Source organism: Salvelinus alpinus, chromosome 3 (assembly GCF_045679555.1).
Source record: "Salvelinus alpinus chromosome 3, SLU_Salpinus.1, whole genome shotgun sequence".
NCBI classification, from domain to species: domain Eukaryota; kingdom Metazoa; phylum Chordata; class Actinopteri; order Salmoniformes; family Salmonidae; genus Salvelinus; species Salvelinus alpinus.
The window spans coordinates 23,469,916-23,497,349 of record NC_092088.1 but is presented as its reverse complement, the minus strand read 5'-3'; the positions used below and the strand labels follow the sequence as shown (position 1 = coordinate 23,497,349).

Sequence of the window (27,434 nt, the reverse complement as noted above, 5' to 3'; positions counted from 1 at the left end):
GCCAACAAGAGAGGTGTGAACAGTTTGTGTCATGAACAGTGCTTGTGCCCACAGAAATAGAAGTGGTGCACGTGCGCAGGGGGGCGCCTGAGTGGAAATGTTTAGGAACCCCTGCTTTAAGAGACTCATGAAAATACTGTGGAACAAACAAGAAAGCCAATGTGCAGAAGTTTGTTCTGGAGTGTTCTACTAAAATAAATCAAGAATAGAAAAATATTTTGGGTGTCTTCCAAGTCTCAACTTCCTCAACATTGTTGTGTCTGTAGCACAGCCCCCATAAGTATTCTTCATTCACTTTCCTCTCATTGTTAGTCACCCAGTAATTTCTCTGATGTGCAGATCTTGAGTAGGCATACTGAACAGCGATGATGGGTATGACATACCTTGTCCTGATATTGGCAGGTAAGCCCCCCATCTCCACCAATTAATGATGCTACCAGTCTTCTGCTCTGCATACAATTGTTTTTCTGTTATATTATGACCCCAAAAAATGTATGTTATATTATAACTAAATATATACAATAGAACTGAAATTTTGAATTGCGTGCACTTTTTCTGTGGATTTGTAGATTCCCTGGGTTGAATCCAGTATTATGATCAAATGTTAAGATTAAATAATAATAACATTAAATGACAGAGGGTGAATGACAGTCGCCTATTCAAAGGCATTTAAGGGTGTTTGTTGCGGATTTTGAGAAAATAACTAATTTAGATGCAAAATGGATATGAGTCAGTAACAGGGTTTGCATCCAACCATTTAATTCAGATGAATGACCTGATGCATAAAAAACAGTTATGACAGGAAACTTTCTCGGTATTGGATCAGTTTGGGTCTGTAAAATGTATTATGCGAGAATTGGTGGTGGAAAAGCCTTAACGCACAATATTAATACAATAACCATAATATAAAAGTAAACTTGGAGTTACTCGAGGATATGTTGTGTGGTCCTACCACTACTACTCGGGAAAGCATGCAGTGTATTAGGGTCATATTCTGGTGACATGATGGTTGATAGAAAAACCATCATGTAGCAGCAGAAAGCTTGGAATCACATGATGATGTTGTAGCCTACCACAACATGGAACAGTACGCAGAGTTTATAGGCAGATGGAATAAGTTATTATGAACTTAATGACTTATTTAATAACTTCATAACTTATGGTGATTAAGTGCATGGTGATGAGCTTTATGCAAATGTTCAATAAATATATATAATAACACATTAAACTTAAGTTACTATTCCATTTAACCCATCTGAACAATACAGTTCTCTTGACATGCCGTATTTGAAGTCCACATCTTTTGACTCAAATTTGTATAACGCCTCATAAATAATCACATCTTTCCCAAACATTCGGCTACTGTTACGGCCCTCCCTTCTCTTCATCTCTACATTTCACAGCTTTTCTCTTATTGAATTAAACTCCGACATTGTCTTTGTTGCCTCAGTGGATCGACGTTATCTTTTTCTGCCCATGTTCCCCAAAGTATTTTGTCAATTGCCGTGTATATGACGCACGTAGTTAGGCCCTAAAGCACTAAAGGCAGATACAAATGAAATAAAACACTCAATGTAGTCTATAGATATGAATTGCACAAGAATTATACATTTATGGATTTTTAAGGCGTTGTTTTCTCTTTATTCAACCCGCCCGCTCCTACCCCCTCTTCACCCACACAATATTTAATGACCCTTAACCCTCCCACCCCACGGATATAACCACGGAGACCGCGGGTTATGAGTGAACCTTCGCATCACCAGCAGAGGGAAGATAAATGACTTACACCAATGATGGAAGGACTCATATCTCCCGGTTCCTCTCTATAAAGTGCCTTTAAAATTGATCTTTAAAATGGCCTCGTAATTACTTCTGGAGTTGATTCTACATTTAGTATGAATTTCTATGCCCTGAAAATTTCATTCCGTTTAAAAAAGGTAGTCTGCCGTTTTGGACAAGAAACATTCTATCACGCTGCGTGTGTCCACAGTTGCGCATTTTAGTACAAGATGGATACGGGGTATTGTCCAAACTCTATAAAATAGAACTACATTTATAAATTGATAATCTGTTGAATAAGACATGATAATGGATATACAAAAGGATAAAGAAGGGTGCATCAATAATATGGGTAGCTATAAGATAAATTAAACTATAACAAGCGCTACAATATTTATTAGAATCATTATCACCTTTATTTGCCAAATACATTTACAGTGCCCATCATAAGCATTTACCCCCTTGGATTTATATTGTATTTTATTTTTTAAATCACCATCCTCAGATCTCTAATCACAGCCATTGAACTCCGTAACTGTTTTAAAATCAACATTGGCCTCAGCAAAATCCTCTCCAGCAACTGAGTTAGGAAGGACGCCTGTATCTTTGTAGTGAATGGGTGTATTGATACACCACCCGAAACCAAACAAATAACTTCATCATGCTCAAAGGGATATACCCATCTACCAATCCGTGCCCTTCTTCTCGAGGCATTGGAAAAACTCCCTGGTCTTATTGGTAGAATATGTGCTTGAAATTCTGTACTGCACTGAGTGACCTTAAAGATAATTGCGTGTGTGGGGTACAGAGATGGGGTAGTCATTCAGAAGTCATGTTAACCCCTATTATTGCACACAGAGTGAGTCCATGCGACCCATTATGTGATTTGTTAAGCAAATGTTATTTCATATTTGTGATGTCTTCACTATTATTCTACAATGTAGGAAAATAGTAAAAATAAAGAAAAACCATTTAATGAGTAGGTGTCCAAACTTTTGACTGGTACCCTACACATTATGAAGTATTTTGTGTAGAGAAGTGAAATAAATCACAATTAAATCCCTAGCACAGCCCCCACTTTGTAACACAACAAAATGTGCATTACAAAGTGAGAAGGTTTGTAAGAAGGTCAGCTCTGGTGACTTAAAAAAAAAAAAATTATATCTAATATAATTTCCCCCTCCAGAAATAAACCCAAGAACATATTGGTCCATATTATCAGGCAGGTGTTATTTAGCAATACGCGTTATCACCTTCTGTAGCCCAACTGATGCAGGATAGTGGCAATAAATGCATTGGCTGAGAGTTTTCCATCTGCATTTACCCCATTGCAATCACAAACTCTAAACTTTAGCTTGTTGCTAATTAGCAACATACTGATGACTTGAATGTCCCCAAAAACGTTCCAATGTCACTCAGCCAAGGATCATGTACTATGAATATAATGTAGGCCTACCTGTTACAGCTGACCCGTGTTACATTTAACCCCTGTCTCCCCTGAGCATTCAACACCGTTGGCACCATTGGCGAGGACTAACTAGTAAACCATGCCCCTGCTAAAAACTCAGGTTCTAAAATGGGGCAGTTCACTAATCTTTTGAAAATGAGAAATAAGTAACAAAAGAAAGCTCTGTGATACCCTCTTTTAACAGTGGCCATCAAAACTGCTTTCAAAATGTGTGTTTTCCCACGACTGCATTAAGAATGTTATACAATGACGGGGCATTCATTCTCTCTCTGTGTGGCACCCGCAATTTGAATGTGCCTTGAGAGGAATATTATTTTCTCACATAGAATACGACAAGCTGACCAAACTATTCTACTGGGGTTATCTGACTTTGCTGTTGCTTACTCTTGTTGTTGGCTCAGGAAAGTTAATTGTGGATTGATATTTTTCATTAGATAATTCAAAATGTGCATAACCAAAAGGTAGCTACTGGGGTCTCAGTTCCGCCTATCTTTCATTTGGATCATAGGTCGCCTCACCAGGCCCAGTTTAACACCTGGATACGGGTGAAACGCTACCACAGCGTAGAGAGAAGGGGAAGTGCGTACAGAATTATGTAAAAACAATTTTCTTTTCTTTTTTACAGTGTTTTCTGTTGTGGTCAAGAGTCAGCTCAAACCCCAGGGTAAGTACACAGCGTTTACAACCCCACACACAACCAAAAATATGTATTTTTCACTTGAAGCCAGAAACCATACACGCCCTTCTACCTACTCCGCCCGCCAAGCCTCCACCTGCCCCCACCTTTTTTCTGCTTCCGCCCATAATTTTGCACAATATCTCTGAAAGTGTGATAAAGGCGTTAGCCATTATTGCAACTTTCATATCACTTCTAAAGTGCGATGTCTCAAACGCTGCTGCTTGTAATCTACCGCTAGGTGGCAGCATAAACCTTACCTCTGAGACTGCAGTTGGCCAATTCACTGTCCCTCCGATTTACAGTAGCCAGCAGTGACAAGCATAATATTGTGAGAATTCCTATTTGCACCAAGAGAAAAAAGCATCTCCTCAAACGGTTCTCTCTCCTGTATCTCTTTTCAGTTTCCATGGTCCTCACATTCAAGCAAGTCTACTCTGGGGATACAATAATTATGAGTTGTGACAACAGCACAGGTAAGGTAAAATGGTTCTTCAACAAGAATGAGGATCAAAATCAAGCCAACCAGACATGGCGCATAGGGGCTGCCTCCGCTAAGAACTCCGGCTCATATGAGTGTGAGTACAATGGACAGAGGAGTGACAACTTCATCATCAACGTTCTAGGTAAATATACCATGCCAACTCCCGAATGCCTAAGCCTCATGGACATATCGTTTCAGCTCAGTGGCATAAAATATGGGTAGTTTAAATTAAGCAGAGAATTCATAAACTAACAGATATGGCAAAAGAGTTTGATATTATAGTATATTGATGGGTTGTACAGACATTTGGTCAATTATTACACTTTTTTTTTTATACAAATATTGCTGTGTTCAAAATGCATGCGTCATATACATGCTGTTTTCATGCTCAACCCCTCCCCTTACTTTACTTTTGAACCTTCCACTCCACTACAACCTACTCTGGACTCACCTGGGTCTGCATCACAGAGTACCTTCCACCTGCCACTCTGTCGATCAAGTCAGGGGAGCCAGTCATCAACATAGATGGCTCAGTAGTCCTGGAGTTGCTGGTGGAGGAGGAGAGTCTGTTAGGATGGTGCTGTTGGGTGTACAAGGGTGGGAAAGTACGAAGAATAAAACTCAAGAAAAGTCTGACCACCGAAAAGCACAAAGTGTTGACCTTTCAACCCAACAGACTGAAAGACAACAGCGCCATCTACTGGTGTAGTGACACGACTAACCTGAGGAGCACCCCCCTCACCATCAAGACATCAGGTAAAACAACCATTGGTGGCTGCAATGTTTCCATCATTTCAAAGGAAATATGGAATAAATATGAACTCTCAAATTCATGTTTTGGCAATTGATCATCTCAATCCCAGAAACCCAGGACTAAAATATTGTGTCAAGTGCTCATACCATTATGTTACATACCTATTCTGTCCACGATTAGGAATAATTATAGCCTCCTTGTCAAAGAGCCTACTGTAACCAATAACACTGTGTCAGACCTCCAAATTTGAAGTACATGTGTTGTAGCCTAGGCCTAGCTTTGACGCAAGGGCGTTTTCACACCTAGTCCTGAGCTATAGTTCGAATCTGAGTTCGATTATTTGTTACATTGTACATTTTTTTCAATTTGTTCCGTTTCGTTTCACATTGCCAAATGTCAAACGAACTAAGATGCCTAAACAAAACCACGTGGTCATGTAAGTCTATTGTTTGTTGAGTTCATTGTTTATTGGAGAAAAATGCTCACGTTAAATTAATCTATGATTATCAAAAAGCTGAACTTGTGTCCCCAAAAAATGACTTTGGCTTTGGTCTTCAACAGCATGCGGTAGGTAGCAAACAGCGCAATAGCTGCTCTAACTGGGAAATAAGTAGGCTATATTCTGTAGCCTATTGGCGCTTTCAACATAACTGGGAACTAAACAACAAAAATTAGGTCAAATTAGGATGTCATTGTTCTTCAGGTCGGAAAGTCTCTAGAAATATGCCAGAATTGTCCATTTGGAATTCCGAGTTGGATGACCATTCAAAAGATTTTTCCCAGTCGGGGCTCGTTGTTTTCCGGAGTTGCAAGTTGTCTTTACCGCACTGAAGTTGGAAGTCGAAGAATGCTTGCAGTCGAACAACAAATAATACTGCACGCTCCTGGTTATTTTCCTGTGTTTGGTCCAGACTGCGTTCTCACCTGCAGCGAACTGCACCACAGTACAAATGGAATCGGACCTAGACCACCCTTTTTGAGCCAACCAAGGTGTTTTGTTCACACCAGTCCAAACAAAGAGAACTTAGGGGGGAAACAATTTATGTATATAAACCCTGCTTTGCTGATTCAATGTGTTGGCCAATGAGAGATTTTGAAGCTGACGGTCGGCCATTTTGGCACTCCTCAGGAGAAGAAGCAGTCATCCAGGAATGATTAGAATTCTACAGCATTTCAATTAAATGTTTCAAGGAAACAATTACACATATTTAAGTATTTTGTTGTTGTATTGGGGACAGGTACATTAGTACTTTATAAAAAAATATATATAACCTACTTTAACGAAAATGTTTTTATACTTTAGCATTTAAAACAAATATATAATTAAAACATATACATTAACGTGTCTGTAGAATAAACGTGGCAAAAACAAATATGGCAAAAACAAATGTAGACATGAATAAATGCATTTTTATAGCTTCCAAAATATTTTTTACACGATGGGGGAGTGCCAAGATGGAGGCATGGTGGCGTCTGTTATCTAGTGAATATATACATCATTGGGGGAAATGAGTTCGGAAAACCACTGCAAAACAAATTGGGTGTGAAAGTCCCGCAAGATGCTTTTGACTCCAGCACAATGCCAAAAGTCTCTATTTAACGGACTTATGTGATAAAACCAGACTGCGAAGAATTCATCAGGAGGCACAAGCCAATTGTCATGAGAAGACCAAGCCATGAATTAAAACAAAAGCAAGAAATAGTCTAATAGCAAATCACTTACTAGAGCAGCCACTTGTAGGCATAGTATAATGACTTGTTGCCAACATTTGTTTTTGACAGCTGGGCATGCAAAACCTGGTTGACAGTATTTGTATTTATTATGGATCCCCATTAGCTGCTGCCAAGGCATGAAGTAGACATGAAGTTGCATCAATTTAACAACAATTAAAGCAATAAAGCCAATGCACAGACCTTTTGGGGGGCATGTGCTCAAGCTAAAAAAGAGAACCAAAAAAAATGTTTCCGCAACCATGGTCACAGACTTGTTGAGCAATTATTACAAGAATAGGAAGGGAAATCAGCACAATCTGATGAGTAAAGTGTTTTGGGTAAACTATTTTAAACTGGAAAAATGCTACACTTATTAACAATGACCAACACAATTCCAGTCAAAATAGTTTGTAAGAAATATCGTAGCTTACCATTACTATATTTGTTGCCACTATCATGTATCCCAGTGGTTTGCAAACTTTTTGACCCATGACCCCCAAAAAGGAGTGGTACAAAACTTGCCCCCCCCCTGCATACACATGCAATGATGCACAATCTGGAGCTGAAAGTCATTCATGTTAGCAGCCAATATCAAATAGGGATATATCATGTCACTTCTCTGGAGTCCAAAATCATAAGGACTATATGTAGTGGAGGTTGCTGGATAGGATGTTCTGTCTACATCGCGCATTCACTTTGGAAGGCAGCCTGTCTGCAGTGCTCGTTGCCAGCTATTGTTCTGGAGGAAATAAAACAAGTTCTTTCTGGTGACTAATCTGGATATGTGCGCCATTGGTCAACAATCAAGACACCCAACTTTTTGGGTTCTAACTGTGGAATGCAGTGTTAGGTTTTCGCAAGGCATAATGGGACCCATGTCGTCCAAAAAGCTATACTTTTGAATCATCTGTTCATAGAACATTCTTCTAAGAGTCTTGATGATCATCTAGGTGCTTTTTGGCAAACTTGAGTCAACTTTTTGGATGACATTGGTCTCAGTATGCCTGGCGAAAACCAAACACTACATTCCATAGTAAGAACCTCATACCAATGGCCAAGCATGGTGGTGGTAGTGTGATGGTTTGGGGATGCTTTGTTGACTCAGGACCTGGACAACTTGCCTTAATAGAAGGAACCATGAATTCTCCTCTGTATCAGAGAATTCTACAGGAGAATATCAGGCCATCCAACTGTGAGCTGAAGCTGAAGTGCAGCTGGGTCATGCAGCAAGACAATGATCCAAAACACACAAACAAGTCTAAATGAAAATGTCTAAAAAGCAAAAAAAGTTTTGGAATGGCATAGTCAAAGTCCAGGCCTAATCCCAATTGAAATGTTGTGGCAGGACTTGAAACGAGGAGTTATTGCTTAAAAACACACAAATGTCACTGATTTAAAGCAGTTCTGCATCGGCCAAAATTCCTCAACAGCGACGTGAGAGACTATTCAACAGGTAAAGGAAGCATTTAAAAAAATATATATAACTTTAAAAAATGTATTTCACCTTTATTTAACCAGGTAGGCCAGTTGAGAACAAGTTCTCATTTACAATTTAGTTCTCATTTACAATTTGGTTGCAGTCATTGCAGCTAAAGGTGGCACAACCAGTTATTGAGTGTAAGGGGGCAATTACTTTTTCACACAGTGGAATTGGGTGTTGCATAACTTTGTTAATTCAATAAATAAAATAAGTATCACTTTTTTTTGTTAACTCAGGTTCCCTTTATTTAATATTAGGTGTCGGTTGAAGATCTGATAACCTTCAGTATATAATATGCAAAAATAGAGAAAAGGGGGCAAATACCTTTTCATGACACTGTATAAATCATGGAAAGAGGTGCAACGAGCTTTCAACCGTCCTACAGGAATCTCATTTGTATCACCCATTGTTCATACAGTATGAAGGGTTTTAAGCCACTATGATTAGACAGAGTTTTGAGAAACTGAGCACACTTGAAACATCAATATGTCCATCAATTATTTGAAAAGGGTACTCTAAAATCATTTGAAAAACTGAGCTCTGAGTTGAATATACTGTACCATGGTCAGACTTCTTCAGGTATCTACATGTAGGTATCTATAAAGTAGGTATCTATAAAGTAGGTATCTATAAGCTATATACTGACTGTGAACATGGAGATTCAGTGCGACTAAGGGTTCTGTCTGATCAATGATCTCTTCATTTTTATGGACTTTAGCCTACATGTACAGTGCATTCGGAAAGTATTCAGGCTTTGACTTTTTCCACATTTTGTTATGTTACAGCCTTATTCTAAAATGGATTAAGTACAAACATTTCCTCATCAATCTACACACAATACCCCATAATGACAAAGCAAAACAGGTTTTTAGAATCTTTTGCAAATGTATTAAAAAAAAACAGATACCTTATTTACATTAGTATTCAGACCCTTTGCTATGAGACTCGAAATTGAGCTCAGGTGGATACTGTTTCCATTGATCATCTTTGAGATGTTTGTACAACTTGATTGCAGTCCACCTGTGGTAAATTCAATTGATTGGACATGATTTAGAAAGAAACACACTTGTCAATATAAGGTCCCACAGTGCATGTCAGAGAAAAAAATCAAGCCATGAGGTCGAAGGAATTGTCCATATAGCTCAGAGACAGGATTGTGTCGAGGAACAGATCTGGGGAAGGGTACCAAAACATTTCTGCAGCATTGAAGGCCCCCAAGAACACAGTGGTCTCCATCATTCTTAAATGGAAGAAGTTTGGAACCACCATGACTCTTCCTAGAGCTGGCCACCCGGCCAAACTGAGCAATCGGGGGAGAAGGGTCAAGGAGGTAACCAAGAACCCAATGGTCACTCTGACAGAGCTCCAGAGTTCCTCTGTGGAGATGGGAGACCCTTCCAGAAGGACAACCATCTCTGCAGCACTCCACCAATCAGGCCTTTATGGTAGAGTGGCCAGACGGAAGCCACTCCTCAGTAAAAGGCACATGACAGCCCGCTTGGAGTTTGCCAAAAAGCACCTAAAGGACTCTCAGACCATGAGAAACAAGATTCTCTGGTCTGATGAAACCAAGATTGAACTCAGACTGGAGGAAAGGTTCACCTTCCAACAGGACAACGACCCTGAGCATACAGCCAAGACAACACAGAAGTGGCTTCGGGACAAGTCTTTGAATGTCCTTGAGTGGCCCAACCAGAGCCCGGACTTGAACCCAATCGAACATCACCTGAAAATAGCTGTGCAGCAACGCTCCCCATCCAACCTGTCAGAGCTTGAGAGAATCTGCAGAGAAGAATGGGAGACACTCCCCAAATACAGGTGTGCCAAGCATGTAGCGTCATACCCAAGAAGACTAGAGGCTGTAATCGCTGCCAAAGGTGCTTCAACAAAGTACTGAGTAAATGGTTTGAATACTTATGAAAATGTGATATTTCCATTTTTAATTCAAGCTATAGGCACCAAACACACTTTCACATGTTCAGTCTATCCTATCCTATCAATAAATTATTCACAATTTAGCATGCACACCACAATTATTATTTGATTTATTTGGCTCGCTTTAGCGCTTAAACGATTTAAGCCATTAACACGAAACCAACTTCCAAATATGCTGACTGCTCCAACTTAGATTACTTGAGAAAATATTTTTGTTAGCATTTTTTTTACTACAACAATATTTAAATGAGCTACTAATGCATTTCAATGGCAAAAAAAGGCCATAGACTTAAATGGTAACAATATTTTTTAATTCTTCACCTGCTGTATCTTCTCCTACACCATTTAACCTATCAACACCATACCAACGTTTAGATGTTCAGACTGACCCAGCTATTTATACTTTTTAAACTATAAGCATTTAAACTTTGCGTAAATGAACATGGGATTGAATGAGAACCATAGAAATACAAAGTTAGGTCATCAAAATGGTCCTGCTCCTTTGCCAATAAAGCTATAGGCTATTCTAAATTAAAATTCTTTAAAATCGAAATTAACTATAACGGTACCATTTGCATAAAATAACTCACCAACAGTAACTCTTGAACCGTTCAAGCTAAAGACACCAAACCAGAGTTCTCATGTTTAGGCTATCCTAACTTCAAATTCTTTAAAATCGTTTATAAATTATAACGGTAAACATTTGCATAAAATAACTCACCAACAGTAACTTTTGAACCATTCAAGCTAGACACCAAACCAGCTTTCACATCTTCGGGCTATCCTAATTATTTCTAAATCTTTAACATCTTTATAAACTATAAACTACATTTTCTTCAGGAAAAGTACTTTTCTAGTTTGTATTTAAATCCTGTCAAGCCATTCCTCAGTTTCTTTCCAGTTGTGTGTGTCTAAGTGAAGAGTAGGTTTGTTTCCTATTTTTCATGTACAGTATATTCTAGTTGAGTCACAGCGTATGAGATGTATTGGTTTAATAGGTTTATCCTAATCACCTTGACCTTTTATGTTATGCAACATGCTCATGATGTCTCTCCTTTGTTGCAGAACCACACACAAACCTTTACCATATCCAACCACAAGTCCTCAATAAATATGACAAATTTGTCGTCTGCTTACTCTCGAACCGGGGAAAAGTACTCCTGGTGAAATCTAACCACCCAGTTACCTATCTTGGGTTCCTGAGCCATTTTTTTTGCTACTATACAGTATCTCTGCAGTAAATGATAACCCTATTTTATCTGATCCCTCCCTTCTCACTTTGCAACTATGCCCTCTTTTCTCTTCCTCTCTTCCACCTTCCCTGTTTCTATCTCTCCTCCAGCCCGGGTCGTACGGATGATGATATTGCCTGGGCCTGCTCTTTTGGGGGAGAAACTGAGTCTGAGGTGTGTTGTGTCAGGGACCGACCGAATTAGCCACACTATATTCTACAAGGATACACATGCAATAAGCGACAGTTCCAGTTCTTCTTATGTTATCGACAATGTGACCGAGTCCGACCAGGGGAAATATAGCTGTCAAGCCACCTTTACGCGAAGCGACAAAGGACAGCCAAACACAGTCATCTCAACTCAACAAGAACTGATTGTTTCAGCACCCCCTATGAAGGCAGTTCTCTCTGAGTCCGCCGCCCTGTCCTGCTCATGCTCCAGCTGCCCCAGCGGTGCCTCCTATCACTGGTACTACAAACAGCACAATACTCAGTGGCTACCTAAAGGCGTCAGCAACAGCTACACAGATTTCATGTCGGCTGGTAGATACGCATGCAGAGCAGTGTGGAAAAACGGGAGGTCTGCACTAAGCAATATCCATCATTGTGAGTTCCACACAAATGAGAGAACCTGAACATATATTATTGTAGCGTGAAAATATGAGAGTAGATTCTTGTTGAAGGACATGCCTGATAGAAGTTTGAAATATTCACATAAAAGTTAGTTGCTCAAGCCAACTCTTCTTAAGCCAACTCTGATGTGTAATTTGAAGAGAGAGCATCATACGGTGTTTTTTATTTTGTGATATACTTGTCAGCAAAAGCAAACAAAGTTAATAAACCTTTAGAGTTGGACAAACCTAACATTGATCCTCTTTCTGCTTTACTCATAGTGACAGATGACGTCGACCCTCGTCCTACTGTGCTACTGATCACCATTGTGGTGATCGTCTTGGGGGTTGTGCTGGTCATAGTAGGAGCCATACTCATGTATCACAAGAGGAGGACTGGTGAAGGTAAGCCTACAACTGATATCCTCAGCCACTGTGTTTTTGTGTGCACACACATACATGTTTGTTTAAATGACACGTAAGTCTTTTACATGACATCAATTTTTTACCATTCAAAAGTTCTTCATTTAAAATGTATTGTCTGTGTTTGTCTGCTAGAGCCCATTTACCAAGATATGCCCCTGATGACAGTGAAGTCTCAGGATGGAGGAGATGGGGGGTACGAGGAGCTCCACAAAAAACATGGTACCAAGAGAGAGGGAGAGTATGACACCCTGAACACAACTCCAGCAGAACCAGCAGGAGGAGAGAAAACAGAGGGAGCGTACGAAGCGCTGAAGAAAGCGGAAGGAAAGGAGGAGGAGTACCACACCTTGGAGGAAGGGGCGGCGAAAGGTGGGGATGGGGGAAATGGGGGGTATGAAGCGTTGAAAAAGTCCAAAGATGGGGGAACTGGGGATCTGTACCACACCTTGGGGGAAAAGGGGGCGAAAGGTGGGGATGGGGGAGATGGGGGGTATGAAGCGTTGAAAAAGTCCCAAGATGGGGGAACTGGGGATCTGTACCACACCTTGGGGGAAAAGGGGGCGAAAGGTGGGGATGGGGGAGATGGGGGTTATGAAGCGTTGAAAAAGTCCAAAGATGGGGGAACTGAGGATTTGCTCCAGGCTTTGGGGGCAGAAGGAGGCAAAGAGTGAGATGGAGAGTTTGAAGCATTGGAGAAGGCTAAAGAGGGGTATACCGATCTCTGGGAGCAGAAGGGGGAGAGGAGGAGAAGTAGGCCTAGATCTGAGACAATAGGAAGTCCTGTAATGACAAGAGGAAAGGTGGGGTGTAGGATCGGTGGCGTAGTGCAGTTTTGCAGGGCCCCCCGTAAGGTCCAAGCAAGGCAGTTTTATAGCTAAGCTCATGCTATTTGACCCATTTTGCCATTAGGCTGAAAGAAAAGTTTGCTGTTTTAGAGCTAATTTCCTGCTATTCTACACATTTTGCCATGAGTCTGTGAGAACAGTTTGTAGTTTTAAAGCTAATTTCCTGTAATAAAAATAAATAATTCCTCCCGAGTGGCGCAGCGGTCTAAGGCACTGCATTGCAGTACTTGAGGCATCCCTACAGAGCCAGGTTCGATCCTAGGCTGTGTTGCAGCTGGCCGCGAACGGGAGACCAATGGTCCAGCGTCGTCTGGGTTAGGGGAGGGTTTGGCCTCCCGGGATGTCCTTGTCCTTGTCACGCTCTATCGACTCCTTGTGGCGGGCCGGGCGGGCCGGGTGTTTCCTCTGACACATTGGTGCGGCTGGCTTCCTGGTTAAGCGAGCAGTGTGTCAAGAAGCAGTGCGGCTTAGCAGGGTCGTGTTTCGGAGGACGCATAGCTCTCGACTATTGCCTCTCCCGAGTCCGTACGGGAGTTGCAGCGATGGGACAAGACTGTAACTACTAATTGGATATCACGAAAATGAGGAGAAAAAGGGATTTAAAAAAAATACAAATAAATAATAATAGTAATTAATGTCATATGACGTGTACATATGCTATCTGGGATGCCCAACCTTCGGAGGGTCCCCAACCCCCCAATTTTTTAAATAATTGTTTATTTTTTGGGGGGGGGGGGTACTACGCTAGTGTGTAGGATAATGCATTTATCACTGTAAATGTGTGAAATGTTTAAAAGGAGGTATTTCAATACTTAGTTTTCTTTGTAATTTTTGACATTTTCAGGATTCTTTTGGACAGATATCAACTGTAACATTGAAAGTTTTACAAACATTTTTTGTATATGTTTTGGTGTTGTATACATTTGAGCTTCAAGGCAAATATGCACTGTTCATTAATCAAGCACTTTCTCTTTTTTGGGTTACGAATTAAACCGACTCTGTAATGTATATTGAATGTATAAAACATATTATGCTTAAGTTGCACAGTATCTGAGATATCTAAATGCAGTACTCCAAACTGTATATTCATGCAATTTACAGTGGGCGGCAGTGTAACATTGGTAATATATCATTATGATAATTTAGTTTGCTGAAATAAAGTATTAGCATAATCAATTCTCGTGTTGTTTTGTTTGTTTTGTTTAATCAGTTGTTTGGATCCCACACTCAGATTTAATCGGTATCATTTTACCATGGTACTTTGGTGTACGTTGGTGCAGGATCACCTGTGCTGGAATAATACTTTTTTTTTTTTTTTCACCTTTATTTAACCAGGTAGGCTAGTTGAGAAGAAGTTCTCATTTACAACTGCGACCTGGCCAAGATAAAGCAAAGCACTGCGACACAAACAACAACACAGAGTTACACATGGAATAAACAAACATACAGTCAATAATACAATAGAACATATCTATACAGTGTGTGCAAATGAGGTAGGATAAGTGAGGTAAGGCAATAAATAGCCCATAGTGGCAAAATAATTACAATATAGCAATTAAACACTGGAGTGATAGATGTGCAGAAGATGAATGTGCAAGTAGAGATACTGGGGTGCAAAGGAGCTAAATAAATAAATAACAGTATGGGGATGAGGTAGTTGGATGGGCTATTTACAGATGGGCTATGTATAGGTGCAGTGATTTGTGAGCTGCTCTGACAGCTGGTGCTTAAAGTTAGTGACGGAGATATGAGTCTCCAGCTTCAGTGATTTTTGCAGTTCGTTCCAGTCATTGGCAGCAGAGAACTGGAAGGAAAGGTGGCCAAATGAGGAATTGGCTTTAGGGGTGACCAGCGAAATATACCTGCTGGAGCGCGTGCTACGGGTTAATATTTTATCATATTAAAATAAGGTTTGAGAATGGAATGTGAAGCAGGGTTTAATAGCACAAGACAAGATGGATGGGTAATTAACACGGTCTACAACTGGTTACTGTTCTGGGCCTGTATTCACAAAGCATCTAAGAGTAGATGTGTTTATCTAAGATCAGCTCCTCCCCTGTCCACATAATCTTATTCATTATGATTGAAGGCAAAACTGATTCTAATCAGCATCTTGCTTTGTAAAACGGATCTTGCTCTTAACAACCTTGAAGCCAGTAGCTTTGACCCAAGAAATACCACTGAGAGGGAAGCTGAGAGAGCAGTGCTGGGCGGGCAGAGGAGGAATCCTCCTGCACTACACTCATCCATCTTGACTTTAATTTGCTGAACCCGCTGTTCCCTCCAGGAAGCTCCTCAGCCCGGCGCTGCGTGTCAGAGAGAGACCTCAGCTAACCTGACAGCTTCTCTTCCCTCCCTCCTGCCTCACTCCCTGTCTCTCTCCCCTCAACCCCTCACAGAGAAATGCCAAGAGAATACAGAGTGCACAGTTAGAAATCAGGTGTCATATTAAAGTATCGTTGTCTGATATCACTTACCAATGTCTCTCCCTTCCCCCCTCCTTTTCTTTCTCTGTTGGGCAAAGAGATTATCTCTCCCTGATGTTAGACAACGACAAGAGAGGAAGGGAGAAAGAGAGAGAGAAACAAACAGGGATCGAGAGAGTCCTGTCCCATATGACCAGTGTAGAAAACTATTTTCTGACATGACTACATAGACCCTACACTCTTGGAAAAAAGGTATCCAAAAGGGTTCTTCGGCTGTCCCCATAAGAGAACCCTTTTTGGTTCCAGGTAGAACCCTTTCTGGTTCCACGTACAACCTCTTTGGAAAGGGTTCTACATGGAACCCAAAAGGGTTCTACCTGGAACCGAAAGGGTTCTACATGAAACCAATAAGAGTTTTTTAAAGGGTTATCCTCGAATAAACCTTTTAGGTTCTAGATAGCACCTTTTTTTCTAAAAGTGTACACGCGCTCCCTGGACAATGGCAAAGGCCTCTTTCAGATCCCATCAAAATCTTTATTTCTCTCTGACATTATCTCTAGGCCAGCGATCAATAGATGGAGAATAAATAGGTAGAGCTTATAAGTAATACGACACCTCACATCTGGAGAGAAGGGTTCTTTGCCCGTTAGCAGCCAAACCAGAGGGAAAGGAAAGCAGGGGGTGAAGAAGGGAAAGTTGTGGGCTGACAGAGTGGGAAGCAGACGAGCAGGAGGCTTTGTGTAATATACCGTTTTTTCATTAAGCATTTGTTTAAAGGTCATTTCACGATTCACATTCACATACAAACCTGAACAGGCTCACAGAGAAAATATAATGTAATGTTAAAAAATTATGTTGAATAATTTGTAATAATGTTGATAGTAGTAGTAACGACAATATTAATAATCTGGTAATAATAACATTGTATTCTAGCTTTTTTTTCACAATATTTTTTCACATTAATATGTTTTTGAACATATAGAATTGTACATTTTACAGGAAAGAACCAAACAAAAAGAAAATAAACAAACATTCAAGAAGACAACAGTAAAATCCCTAACAGTTATTATTCTTATTTTCCTGGAATGTGATTTTTATTTTTTATTGTTTACAGTATCTCCATATGGACTGACGCAAATTCTCCAGTCAAAGCATCGGACCTGGGTCAAATACAAAAGTCAAAAAACTGTTAAATACTTGAGCTGCTCTTGAGTTAGTTTGCTTGTTGCAAAAGAGTCAATGGAATAGTCCCAAAAGTGCCAACTCCAAGCTAAATCAAGGGCACCTCAAATACCTTCAAGTTTTTGACATACAGTATGTATTTGATCCAAGTGATACATCTCTCTGCTTTACCAATGAAAACATGGGCTTTATCTTTGGGCTATGAGGCTCACTAAACAACTCACAACACTTACCAGTAAAATTATTATTTATGTACAGTGTCAGACATAATTATGTACAGTGACATTCATAATTCATTATTTATTGCTTTTTGACTAAGTGTGTAAAAATCACTAGCCTACAGATGTTTCTAAGTAGTAAAACTCCAGTGCAGACTACAATATAAAGGAAGGAATTGAAGAGAGAGATATTCCTCCATAGGAGAGAGATCTCGGTTCCCCTTCTCTGCTCTGTATGAACACCAGGGTCGTGTTCATTAGGGCGCAAGAATGAGCATTTCTTGTAGGATAAGTCCAGGTAGTTCCTCCCTGTTTCAATCCGTTTTTTCCCGTTTGGTGCCTAATGAACACGGCCCTGCAGGAGAGGGAGCCTGGGGCTCCATCAATCCCATGGTTGACATGCACTGTCAGCAATCGACTGGTACATAGCTTCATGCACCATTTTGCCCTTCAAAGCAGTCACTATTTGATTGGTTCGAATGAGTGATTGATAGGGTCGTGGTGGGCGCTCGTTGGGATCACGACACCATGGTCTCTCTCCCTCGGTGTGTTATTGCTTCGTGATGGCGGGCACAGGCTGGCGTGCGTGGGTTTTAGGCTCCTTGGTGCAAGCAAACAGCTTCTTCGGTGAGAGCGCACTGACACTGCAATATATCAAGCGTGACCGTCCAGACAAAGTGGAAACCGATACAATGCTACAATACAATAACTTCCAGACTATTGGAGGTGGAGAATACAGTATATACGGAATGCAGACTTTTTAGCGTTTTACCCGATTGTGAATGTTCCTTTGCCAAAACACGTTCAGACAGCCATATATGACGTGAAACAGATCATAAATGTCCTGAAGAGTCCAACAAATATATGTGAAATATGTACCATATACTGTACTTCTTCACTGTATTTTGTAGAGCTTGGATTGGATGGAGATTCTGTGTTGGTCGTTGAAGCAACTATTCTTCTCATCCATCTCTTCCCATCTCAATTGACAATCATTTTCAACCAGGCAGACAGGTTAGGCCTAATATATACAATTCGTTGACATGATAGACTGTAAAAGCGTGCTTATCGAAGTGACACTGTGGAAGCAATACTGAACGGACTGAAGATACTTAATTGTGACCAGTATGCAAGTCAATAACTTAGAATTTTAAAACTGCCTTTCACCAGATTAAGCAAACCAATGTTACAGCACAAAATACTGTGCTTTATTGGCACAAGTAATATATTTTTCTTAAAAGTGTGAACATTATCATGGATGGAATTCACATTTTGCTCTGAATTAATTTAGCTTTCAAGGACGTTAGCCGCCAGATAGTGATTATATACATGGCCATCTGTTGTAGCTACATCTACTGGTAGTCGTGTAACAAAAACTGTAACAAAAATCAGGCTCATACTCATTATGAAATAAAACCAGACTGACGACCCACATGGTGGGTTATAATAAACACACTGTTAATGAAAGTGACCAAACTAGGCCCAAAAATAACCCTCTTCAATAAGAGGTGTGATTCCACTATCGACATAAATAAATACTAAAATACTCTTAGTGAGCCTGTCACACACACGGTGCACAAACACAAAACACACTCACATGGAGTGCATTCAGAAAGTATTCAGACACCTTCCCTTTTTACACATTTTGCTACGTTGCAGCCTCATTCTAAAATGGATTAAATAAAAAATCCTTATCAATCTACACACAATACCCCATAATGACAAAGCAGGTTTTTAGAGATTTTAGAACTATTTACATAAGTATTCAGACCCTTTGTTATGAGACTCTCAGGTGCATCCTGTTTCCATTGATCATCCTTGAGATGTTTCTACAACTTGATTGGAGTGTCACGATCGTCGTAAGCATACTCAGACCAACGTGCAGCGTGATCTGGGTTCCACATGTTTATTGAGTGAAACGCACAAAAAACAATAAAGAATCAAATCAAATCAAATATTCTTTGTCACATACACATGGTTGGCAGATGTTAATGCGAGTGTAGCGAAATGCTTGTGCTTCTAGTTCCGAGAATGCAGTAATAACCAACAAGTAATCTAACCTAACAATTTCACAACAACTACCTTATACACACAAGTGTAAAGGGATGAAGAATATGTACATAAAAATATATGAATGAGTGATGGTACAGAACGGCATAGGCAAGATGCAGTAGATGGTATAGAGTACAGTATATACATATGAGATGAGTAATGTAGCGTATGTAAACATTATATTAAGTGGCATTGTTTAAAGTGGCTAGTGATACATTTTGTACATACATTTTTCCATTATTGAAGTGGCTGGAGTTGAGTCAGTATGTTGGCAGCAGCCACTCAATGTTAGTGGTGGCTGTTTAACAGTCTGATGGCCTTGAGATAGAAGCTGTTTTTCAGTCTCTCGGTCCCTGCTTTGATGCACCTGTACTGACCTCGCCTTCTGGATGATAGCGGGGTGAACAGGCAGTGGCTCGGTTGGTTGTTGTCCTTGATGATCTTTATGGCCTTCCTGTGACATCGGGTGGGGTAGGTGTCCTGGAGGGCAGGTAGTTTGCCCCCGGTGATGCGTTGTGCATACCTCACTACCCTCTGGAGAGCCTTACGGTTGTGGGCGGAGCAGTTGCCCTACCAGGTGGCGATACAGCCCGACAGGATGCTCTCGATTGTGCATCTGTAAAAGTTTGTGAGTGCTTTTGGTGACAAGCTGAATTTCTTCAACCTCCTGAGGTTGAAGAGGCGCTGCTGCGCCTTCTTCACCACGCTGTCTGTGTGGGTGGACCAATTCAGTTTGTCCATGATGTGTACGCCGAGGAACTTAAAACTTTCTACCCTCTCCACTACTGTCCCGTCGATGTGGATAGGGGGGGTGCTCCCTCTGCTGTTTCCTGAAGTCCACGATCATCTCCTTTGTTTTGTTCACGTTGAGTGTAAGGTTATTTTCCTGACACCACACTCCGAGGGCCCTCACCTCCTCCCTGTAGGCCGTCTCGTCGTTGTTGGTAATGAAGCCTACCACTGTAGTGTCGTCTGCAAACTTGATGATTGAGTTGGAGGCGTGCTTGGCCACGCAGTCGTGGGTGAACAGGGAGTACAGGAGAGGGCTCAGAACGCACCCTTGTGGGGCCCCAGTGTTGAGGATCAGCGGGGTGGAGATGTTGTTACCTACCCTCACCACCTGGGGGCAGCCCCTCAGGAAGTCCAGTACCCAGTTGCACAGGGCGGGGTCGAGACCCAGGGTCTCGATCTTGATGACAAGTTTGGAGGGTACTATGGTGTTAAATGCTGAGCTGTAGTCGATGAACAGAAACGTGCCGAAACGTGACGTAAATGCAGTTGCTCACAGGCAACAACACAAAAACAAGATCCCACAAAACACAGTGGGTAAATGGCTGCCTAAATATGATCCCCAATCAGAGACAACGATAAACAGCTCCCTCTGATTGGGAACCATACCAGGCCAACATAGAAATAAAACACCTAGACAAGAACACCACCCCTAGTCACACCCCGACCTAACCAAAATAGAGAATAAAAAGGCTCTCTATGGTCAGGGCGTAACATGGAGTCACCTATGGGAAATTAAATTGATTGGAAATCATTTGGAAAGGCACACACCTGTCTATATAAGGTCCTACAGTTGACAGTGCATGTCAGAGCAAAAACCATGAGGCCTGAAGGAATTATCCGTCGAGCTCCGAGAAAGGATTGTGTCGAGGAACAGATCTGGGTAAGGGTACCAAAACATTTCTGCAGCATTGAAGGTCCCCAAGAACACAGTAGCCTACATCATTCTTAAATGGAATAAGTTTTGAACCACCAAGACTCTTCCTAGAGCAATCGGGGGAGAAGGGCCTTGGTCAGGGAGGTGATCAAGAACCAGATGGTCACTCTGACAGACCTAAAGAGTACCTCTGTGGAGATGGGAGAACCTTCCAGAAGAACATCCATCTCTGCAGCACTCCACCAATCAGGCCAGACGGAAGCCACTCCTCAGTAAAAGGCACATGACAGCCCGCTTGGAGTTTGCCAAAAGGCACCTAAAGAACTCTCACACCATGAGAAACAAGATTCTGTGGTCTGATGAGACCAAGATTGAACTCTTTGGCCTGAATGCCAAGCGTCACGTCTGGAGGAAACCTGGCACCATCCCTACGGTGAAGCATGGTGGTGGTGGCAGCATCATGCTGCGGGGATGTTTTTCAGAGGCAGGGACTGGGAGGGAAAGATGAACAGAGCAAAGTACAGAGAGATCCTTGATGAAAACCTGCTCCAGAGCGCTCAGGACCACAGATTGGGGCAAAGGTTCACCTTCCAACAGGACAAAGACCCTAAGCACACAGCCAAGACAATGCAGGAGTGGCTTTGAGACAAGTCTCTGAATGTCCTTGAGTGGTCCAGCCAGAGCCTGGACTTGAACCCGTTTCAAATATCTCTGGAGAGACCTGAAAATAGCTGTGCAGCGACATCTAACCTGACAGGGCTTGAGAGGATTTGCAGAGAAGAATGGGAGAAACTCCCCAAATACAGGTGTGCCAAGCTTGTAGTGTTATACCCAAGAAGACTCAAGGCTGTAATCGTTGCCAATAGTGCTTCAACAAAGTACTGAGTAAAGGGTCTGAATACTTATATAAATGTGATATCAGTTTTTTATCTGAAATACATTTGCAAAAATTTCTAAAAACTTGTTTTTGCTTTGTCATTATGGGTTATTGTGTGCAGATTAATGAGGGGGGAAAACGATTTAATCCATTTTAAAATAAGGCTGTAACATAACAAAATGTGGAAAAAGTTAGGGGTCTGAATACTTTCCGAAAGCACTGTACAGACGCTTAGTACATGGCTCATCCTCTTTCCGCTGTTGTACAATCTTTTTCAGTTCTCCGTAAATAACACTTTGGTCCTCCCCTTCTTCCACTCCTCACCCTCATCCCAGCCACCCACCCCACCTCTTTCCAAGTTCCTGTGCCAAAAGGAAACTATCTACTCTTTCTGTCTGCTACCCCACTCTGTAACTCCTACCTGTAAGTCCCTCTATGTTAGCTCCCTCTTTTCCTCTCCTCCGTATAGGTAGCTATTGGTTCCTGGTGGTTGTACTAACTCCTCAGTCTTATCCCAGTCCGAGACCCAGGTTCCTGCGCCTCCTCCTCCTCCGTTGGGATCCTGAGCTTGGATCGTTGCTCCGTAGCCTCCTTCTCCGCTAGTACGGTACAACTCCTCTGTCTCATTGGCCAGCTCATCCTCATCCAGAATTCCACACTTCTCATCGCTAAGTTGCTCGGGCTCTGCCCACCACTGCTTTTCTCCGGAGGCAAAAAGTCCTAGAATACAAAAGACAAATGAAATCATTCTTCCCAAAACTATACTTACTTTGACTTGGATCTAGATTATGCAGTTCAACACTAAAGGGTTGCATGCCTAGTTAAATAAAGGGTAAATAAAAATAAATGAATACAAAATTAATATAAGGAATAAAAAATTTTGGGAACAAACTTAATTATATGTTAATATTAGGACAATATGGAATACAATCGTGCAAGAGCGAATATCAATACAATACATGTTTGATTTTCAATTAATAATCTAGCTTGCTCGTCATACAATTGAAACACATTCATTTACTTCAGGGTCAATTCAAACAATTGTTGCATCAGTATACAGCTTCATTATGATGGGCGACGATAGGGGAGGGGGGGAAAAGAAAACAGACAGAATACATACCATAGAATATAACACCACCGTAATGAACGAGTGCAGCAATGAGAAACACATACTGCCACTCTTCCCGCGACTAAGGCGAGAGAGGGAGGGAGAAAGATAAAGAGGAGTTTTATTGTCACGTGCAGAAGTACAGTGAAATACCTAATGTGATTGATAGACGGCGGGATAAAGAGTGAGAGTGTGTGCGTGTGCGTTTGTGTGTGTGTGTGTGTGTGTGTGTGTGTGTGTGTGTGTGTGTGTGAGGGAGAGAGAAAATAAAAAGAGAATGAATGGGAGTGAGAGAAATAAACTAAAACAAGTGATACAAGAGGGATGAATATTGAATAAGAATGTGTATCTATTAGCCCTCCATAGATAATGATTTATATGATGTGTGATAGTTAGTAATGGGTATGCAGTAGGCAGTGTGCTGTATGGTGTAATGTAGAAGCAGAGTCATTTGGTACCTTATGTTTGGTCATGGCACCAACAATGAGCGGGCACACCATGCCAGACAGAGTGCCCACCCCGTTGGAGATGCCCATGAGGATACTGGCATAGCGGGGAGCAATGTCCAGGTGGTTCACATTGAAGCCTAATGGGGAAACAGAGAGAAAGGTCCCCAATAAATTGTTGTTGTCATTGTTGTTGTTGTTGTACCGACACAGACCATCAACTTTCAAGAAGTATGATATAATAGTAGCCAAACTCTACAGTATGTCAGATAGCAAAGACAATCCCCTAAATAACTGAGCTTGAGAGATTATGCAATTCTCTACGGACAATTCAAGGTTAGCTGTCCTGCTGACGGAGCTTATCCGTTTCTGTGAGGAGCTGGAGTGAACTCTCTGATCTGTTGCGTGAGAAACCTGCCAAAACCTGTCTTGAGGAGAGAATAACGGAAGACTGAGAGGTAAGAGAACTATGTGGACACCTCTTCAAATTAGTGGATTCGACTATTTCAGCCACTCCCGTTGCTGACAGGTGTACAAAATCAAGCACACAGCCATGACATTTCCATAGACAAACGTTGGCAGTAGAATGGCCCGTGCTGAAGAGCTCAGTGACTTCCAATGTGGCGCCTTCATAGGATGCCACCTTTCCAACAAGTCAGTTTGTCAAATTCCTGCGCTGCTAGAGCTGCCACGGTCAACTGTAAGTGCTGTTATTCTGAAGTGGAAATGTCTAGGAGCAACAATGGCTCAGCTGCAAAGTGGTAGGCCACACAAGCTCACAGAACGGAACTGCCGAGTGCAGAAGCACGTAACGTGTAAAAATCGTCTGTCCTTGGTTGCAACACTACCTACCGAGTTCCAAACTGCCTTTGGAAGCAATGTCAGCACAATAACTGTTCTTTAGGAGCTTTATGAAATTGGTTTCCATGGCCGAGCAGCCGCACACAAGCCTAAGATCACCATGCGCAATGCCAAGCGTCGGCTGGAGTGGTGTAAAGCTCGCCGACATTAGACTCTTGAGCAGTGGAAACGCGTTCTCTGGAGTGATGAATCTCGCTTCACCATCGGCAGTCCGACGGACGAATCTGGGTTTGGCGGATGCCAGGAGAACGCTACCTGCCCCAATGCATAGGGCCAACTGTAAAGTTTGGTGGAGGAGGAATAATGGTCTGTGGCTGTTTTTCATGGTTTGGGCTAAGCCCCTTAGTTCCAGTAAAGGGAAATATTTGTATTTATTATTATTTATTTTTTACTCATTTTTCTCCCCAATTTTGTGGTATCCAATTGGTAGTTACAGTCTTGTCTCATCGCTGCAACTCCCATACGGACTCGGGAGAGGCGAAGGTCAAGAGCCGTGCGTCCTCCGAAACACAACCCAACCAAGCTGCACTGCTTCTTGATACAATGCCCACTTAACCCGGAAGCCAGCCACACCAATGTGTCGGAGGAAACACCGTACACCTGGCGACCATGTCAGCTTGCACTGCGCCCGGCCCGCCACAGGAGTCGCTAGTGCGCGATAGGACAAGGACTTCCCTGCCGACCAAACCCTCCCCTAACCCGGACAACGCTGGGCCAATTGTGCGCCGCCCCATGGGTCTCCCGGTCGCGGCCGGCTGCAACAGAGCCTAGTAAAGGGAAATCACTACAGCATACAATAACATTGTAGACAATTCTGTGCTTCCAACTCTGTGACAAGAATTTCAGGAAGGCCCTTCCTGTTTCAGCATGACAATGCCCCTGTGCACAAAGCGAGGTCCATACAGAAATGGTTTGTCGAGATTGTTGTGGAAGAACTTGACTGGCCTGCACAGAGCCCTGACCTCAACCCCATCGAACACCTATGGGATGAATTGGAACGCCGAGCCAGGCCTAATCACCCAACATCAGTGCCCAACATCACTAATTCTCTTGTGGCTGAATGGAAGTCCCCGCAGCAATGTTCCAACATCTAGTGGAAGCCTTCCCAGAAGAGTGGAGGCTGTTTAAGCATCAAAGGGGGACCAACTCCATACTAATGTCCATGATTTTGGAAGGAGATGTTTGACAAGCATGTGTCCACATACTTTTGGCCATGTAGTGTATATGAGAGATATGTAAAAGATAACAACCAAAGTCTCACCTGAAATAGCGAACCCGCTGAAGCCCACAGCCAGAACCAAAAAGGTGATAGCCACAACTTTCGTATGAGAAAACCCGACCACTAGCAGCAGGGTGGCTTCCATTCCGAAACCTATCACGAGAAAGTTAAGACACATAAACAAATATGGAGGAAGTCAAGAATCAAGGTAGCATTCTTTCAATACTCAGGTAAATGAACGGGGATTAAACAGCACACGAAGACAGTGGTGAAACTTGATAGAGGATATTGTTCTTTAAGATTTTTTTTCTTTTGTTTCCTTCATAGTTAAAAGGTATTGAGTGCAGTCTGCCCGAAATGTGGCTCTATGTGGTTCAGCTTCCCACAGTGATATAGATATGTATACGCTTCTCATTCCCCTCACTCCTGTATTCTCTGCAGTTCAAAAATAGTCTACTGTGGCAAGCAATGCTGCGTTACTGTAAGTCATCATTTGCCTTATGCAGTGATCGTTTCCTCACTCACCGACTGGACACCATGGTTACTACAAAACGAGGTGTTGTATTTTCCAAGTAAATATCTCTCTTACATTTTTGGGTGAAACTTTTTTTTACCTTCTATTTTTCCTTCTAGCTGAGTAGTTTTGTTCATGTAAAAGTAGTCTTTGGTTATATATGACAAAACTGGCACGAGCGGTCAATGAACGGCTGATACGAACAAACCAATAATCTTTCACGGTTCTTAAAAAGCAACACTTGATAGCTAATCACTAAATCAAAGACATGTCTTGCCCTGTCGCCTGCTTCTGCCGCCCGCTTCTGGCTTTTCCTTCCTCCTCTTTCCTTCCTCTTCTTTTCCACCTTCTCTTTTCACCCTCCTCTTTTCACCCTCCTCTTTTCCACCTCCTCTTTTCACCCTCCTCTCTTACCTCCGCAGTTCATCATCTTCCGGACGTTGGTGGTGCTCATGATTTTGTTTGTGCGCAGGTAGTCAGCCAGCTGGCCACCGATCGGCACGATGATGGTCATCACTAGATGGGGGAGAGCCGACACCAAGCCCACCTGGGATGAGAGGTGGAGGGGTGGATAGGAGGTGGCCAGAGGGTGGAGGATATTTAGTACTGTACAACAAATAAAACCAGTCTTAGAGGAGCATAACAGTACTTGTTAGTAGTCCTCATAAGAAAAGCTAAAAAGGCCATTTGTGCACCCCGGGATTACACAACCCTGGGTTCACATAGGGCCACATAAACCTGCACCAGCACAGTACTAGCTCTAGGCCAGATTTACATGGATATTCCTTGTCTTAGTCACCTTGCTAATCTCAAACCCAAACACTTCTTCAAAGTATGCAGGTTGGCTGATGAGGAGCAAGTAGAAGGTCCAGCTTCTACAGAAATTGGCCACGATGATGGCGTAGACTGGCATCGAAGTGAAAAAGGCTCTCCAAGGCGTGTTCCATTTCTAGAAGGACCAGAGAACATTCAATTTACAGTAAGTAGGCAGGCAAAAGTGCATGGTAAAATACAAATAAAACATTGAGTAGATACTGGACAGAATACCGAATACAAGATACCGACATTAAAACGTTTTGCGTATTATGACCAAATCATTCTAAATTATCTCAAATGTATTGTGTATCTCAACAAAGTCACTTTCAGATGAGTTGTAAATGATGTGAGAAAAATGCTACTATACATATGTAGGATCTTAATTTTGAGCCAGTTTGCTACAGCAGGAAATGTGAATTACTATGTGGTCTATAATAAATGTACATTTTTAGTAGGGGTTGATATATCTTTTGTTAGGGCAAATCAAGTCTGACATTTTAAAGTGGAAATTACACACTTTAGAAGCCTTTTTAAACATTGAATACTCTACAAGCTTGCTTTTCCTGTTGTGCAACAAAAGAGTGATCAAATTAAGATCCTACATCTGTAAATACCATGACTTGCATGGGATTTGTGCCATTTGTGCT

At 41.8% G+C, this 27,434-nt stretch overlaps 2 protein-coding genes across 2 annotated transcripts in view; one reads left to right on the top strand and one right to left on the bottom strand.

Annotated features, from left to right (window-relative positions):
* Positions 1–248: 248 nt before the first annotated feature.
* Positions 249–14,578, top strand: LOC139570338 (titin). Its single transcript, XM_071392143.1, has 7 exons — positions 249–402; positions 3,873–3,911; positions 4,328–4,549; positions 4,876–5,163; positions 11,632–12,126; positions 12,414–12,536; positions 12,690–14,578. The coding sequence occupies exons 1-7, from the start codon at positions 366–368 to the stop codon at positions 13,226–13,228; spliced, it is 1,743 nt and encodes a 580-aa protein (XP_071248244.1). The 5' UTR covers positions 249–365; the 3' UTR covers positions 13,229–14,578.
* Positions 13,764–27,434, bottom strand: part of LOC139570337 (vesicular glutamate transporter 1-like) — a 33,371-nt gene continuing 19,700 nt past the window's right edge. The window contains exons 8-13 of the mRNA XM_071392142.1: positions 26,771–26,920; positions 26,386–26,518; positions 25,500–25,610; positions 23,390–23,517; positions 22,944–23,013; positions 13,764–22,543 (exon numbers count right to left, since the gene is read on the bottom strand). Of these exons, the coding sequence (XP_071248243.1) occupies positions 22,257–22,543; positions 22,944–23,013; positions 23,390–23,517; positions 25,500–25,610; positions 26,386–26,518; positions 26,771–26,920 (879 nt within the window). The 3' untranslated portion in view covers positions 13,764–22,256. The remainder of the gene's footprint in view (positions 22,544–22,943; positions 23,014–23,389; positions 23,518–25,499; positions 25,611–26,385; positions 26,519–26,770; positions 26,921–27,434) is intronic.

Excerpts from the sequence above, each read along its gene's own strand:
- LOC139570338 (XM_071392143.1), top strand. The coding sequence starts at position 366 with ATGATGGGTATGACATACCTTGTCCTGATATTGGCAG. Across the intron at positions 3,912-4,327 it reads GAGTCAGCTCAAACCCCAGG|TTTCCATGGTCCTCACATTC; the intron begins GTAAGTACACAG and ends ATCTCTTTTCAG. Across the intron at positions 12,127-12,413 it reads ACTAAGCAATATCCATCATT|TGACAGATGACGTCGACCCT; the intron begins GTGAGTTCCACA and ends CTTTACTCATAG.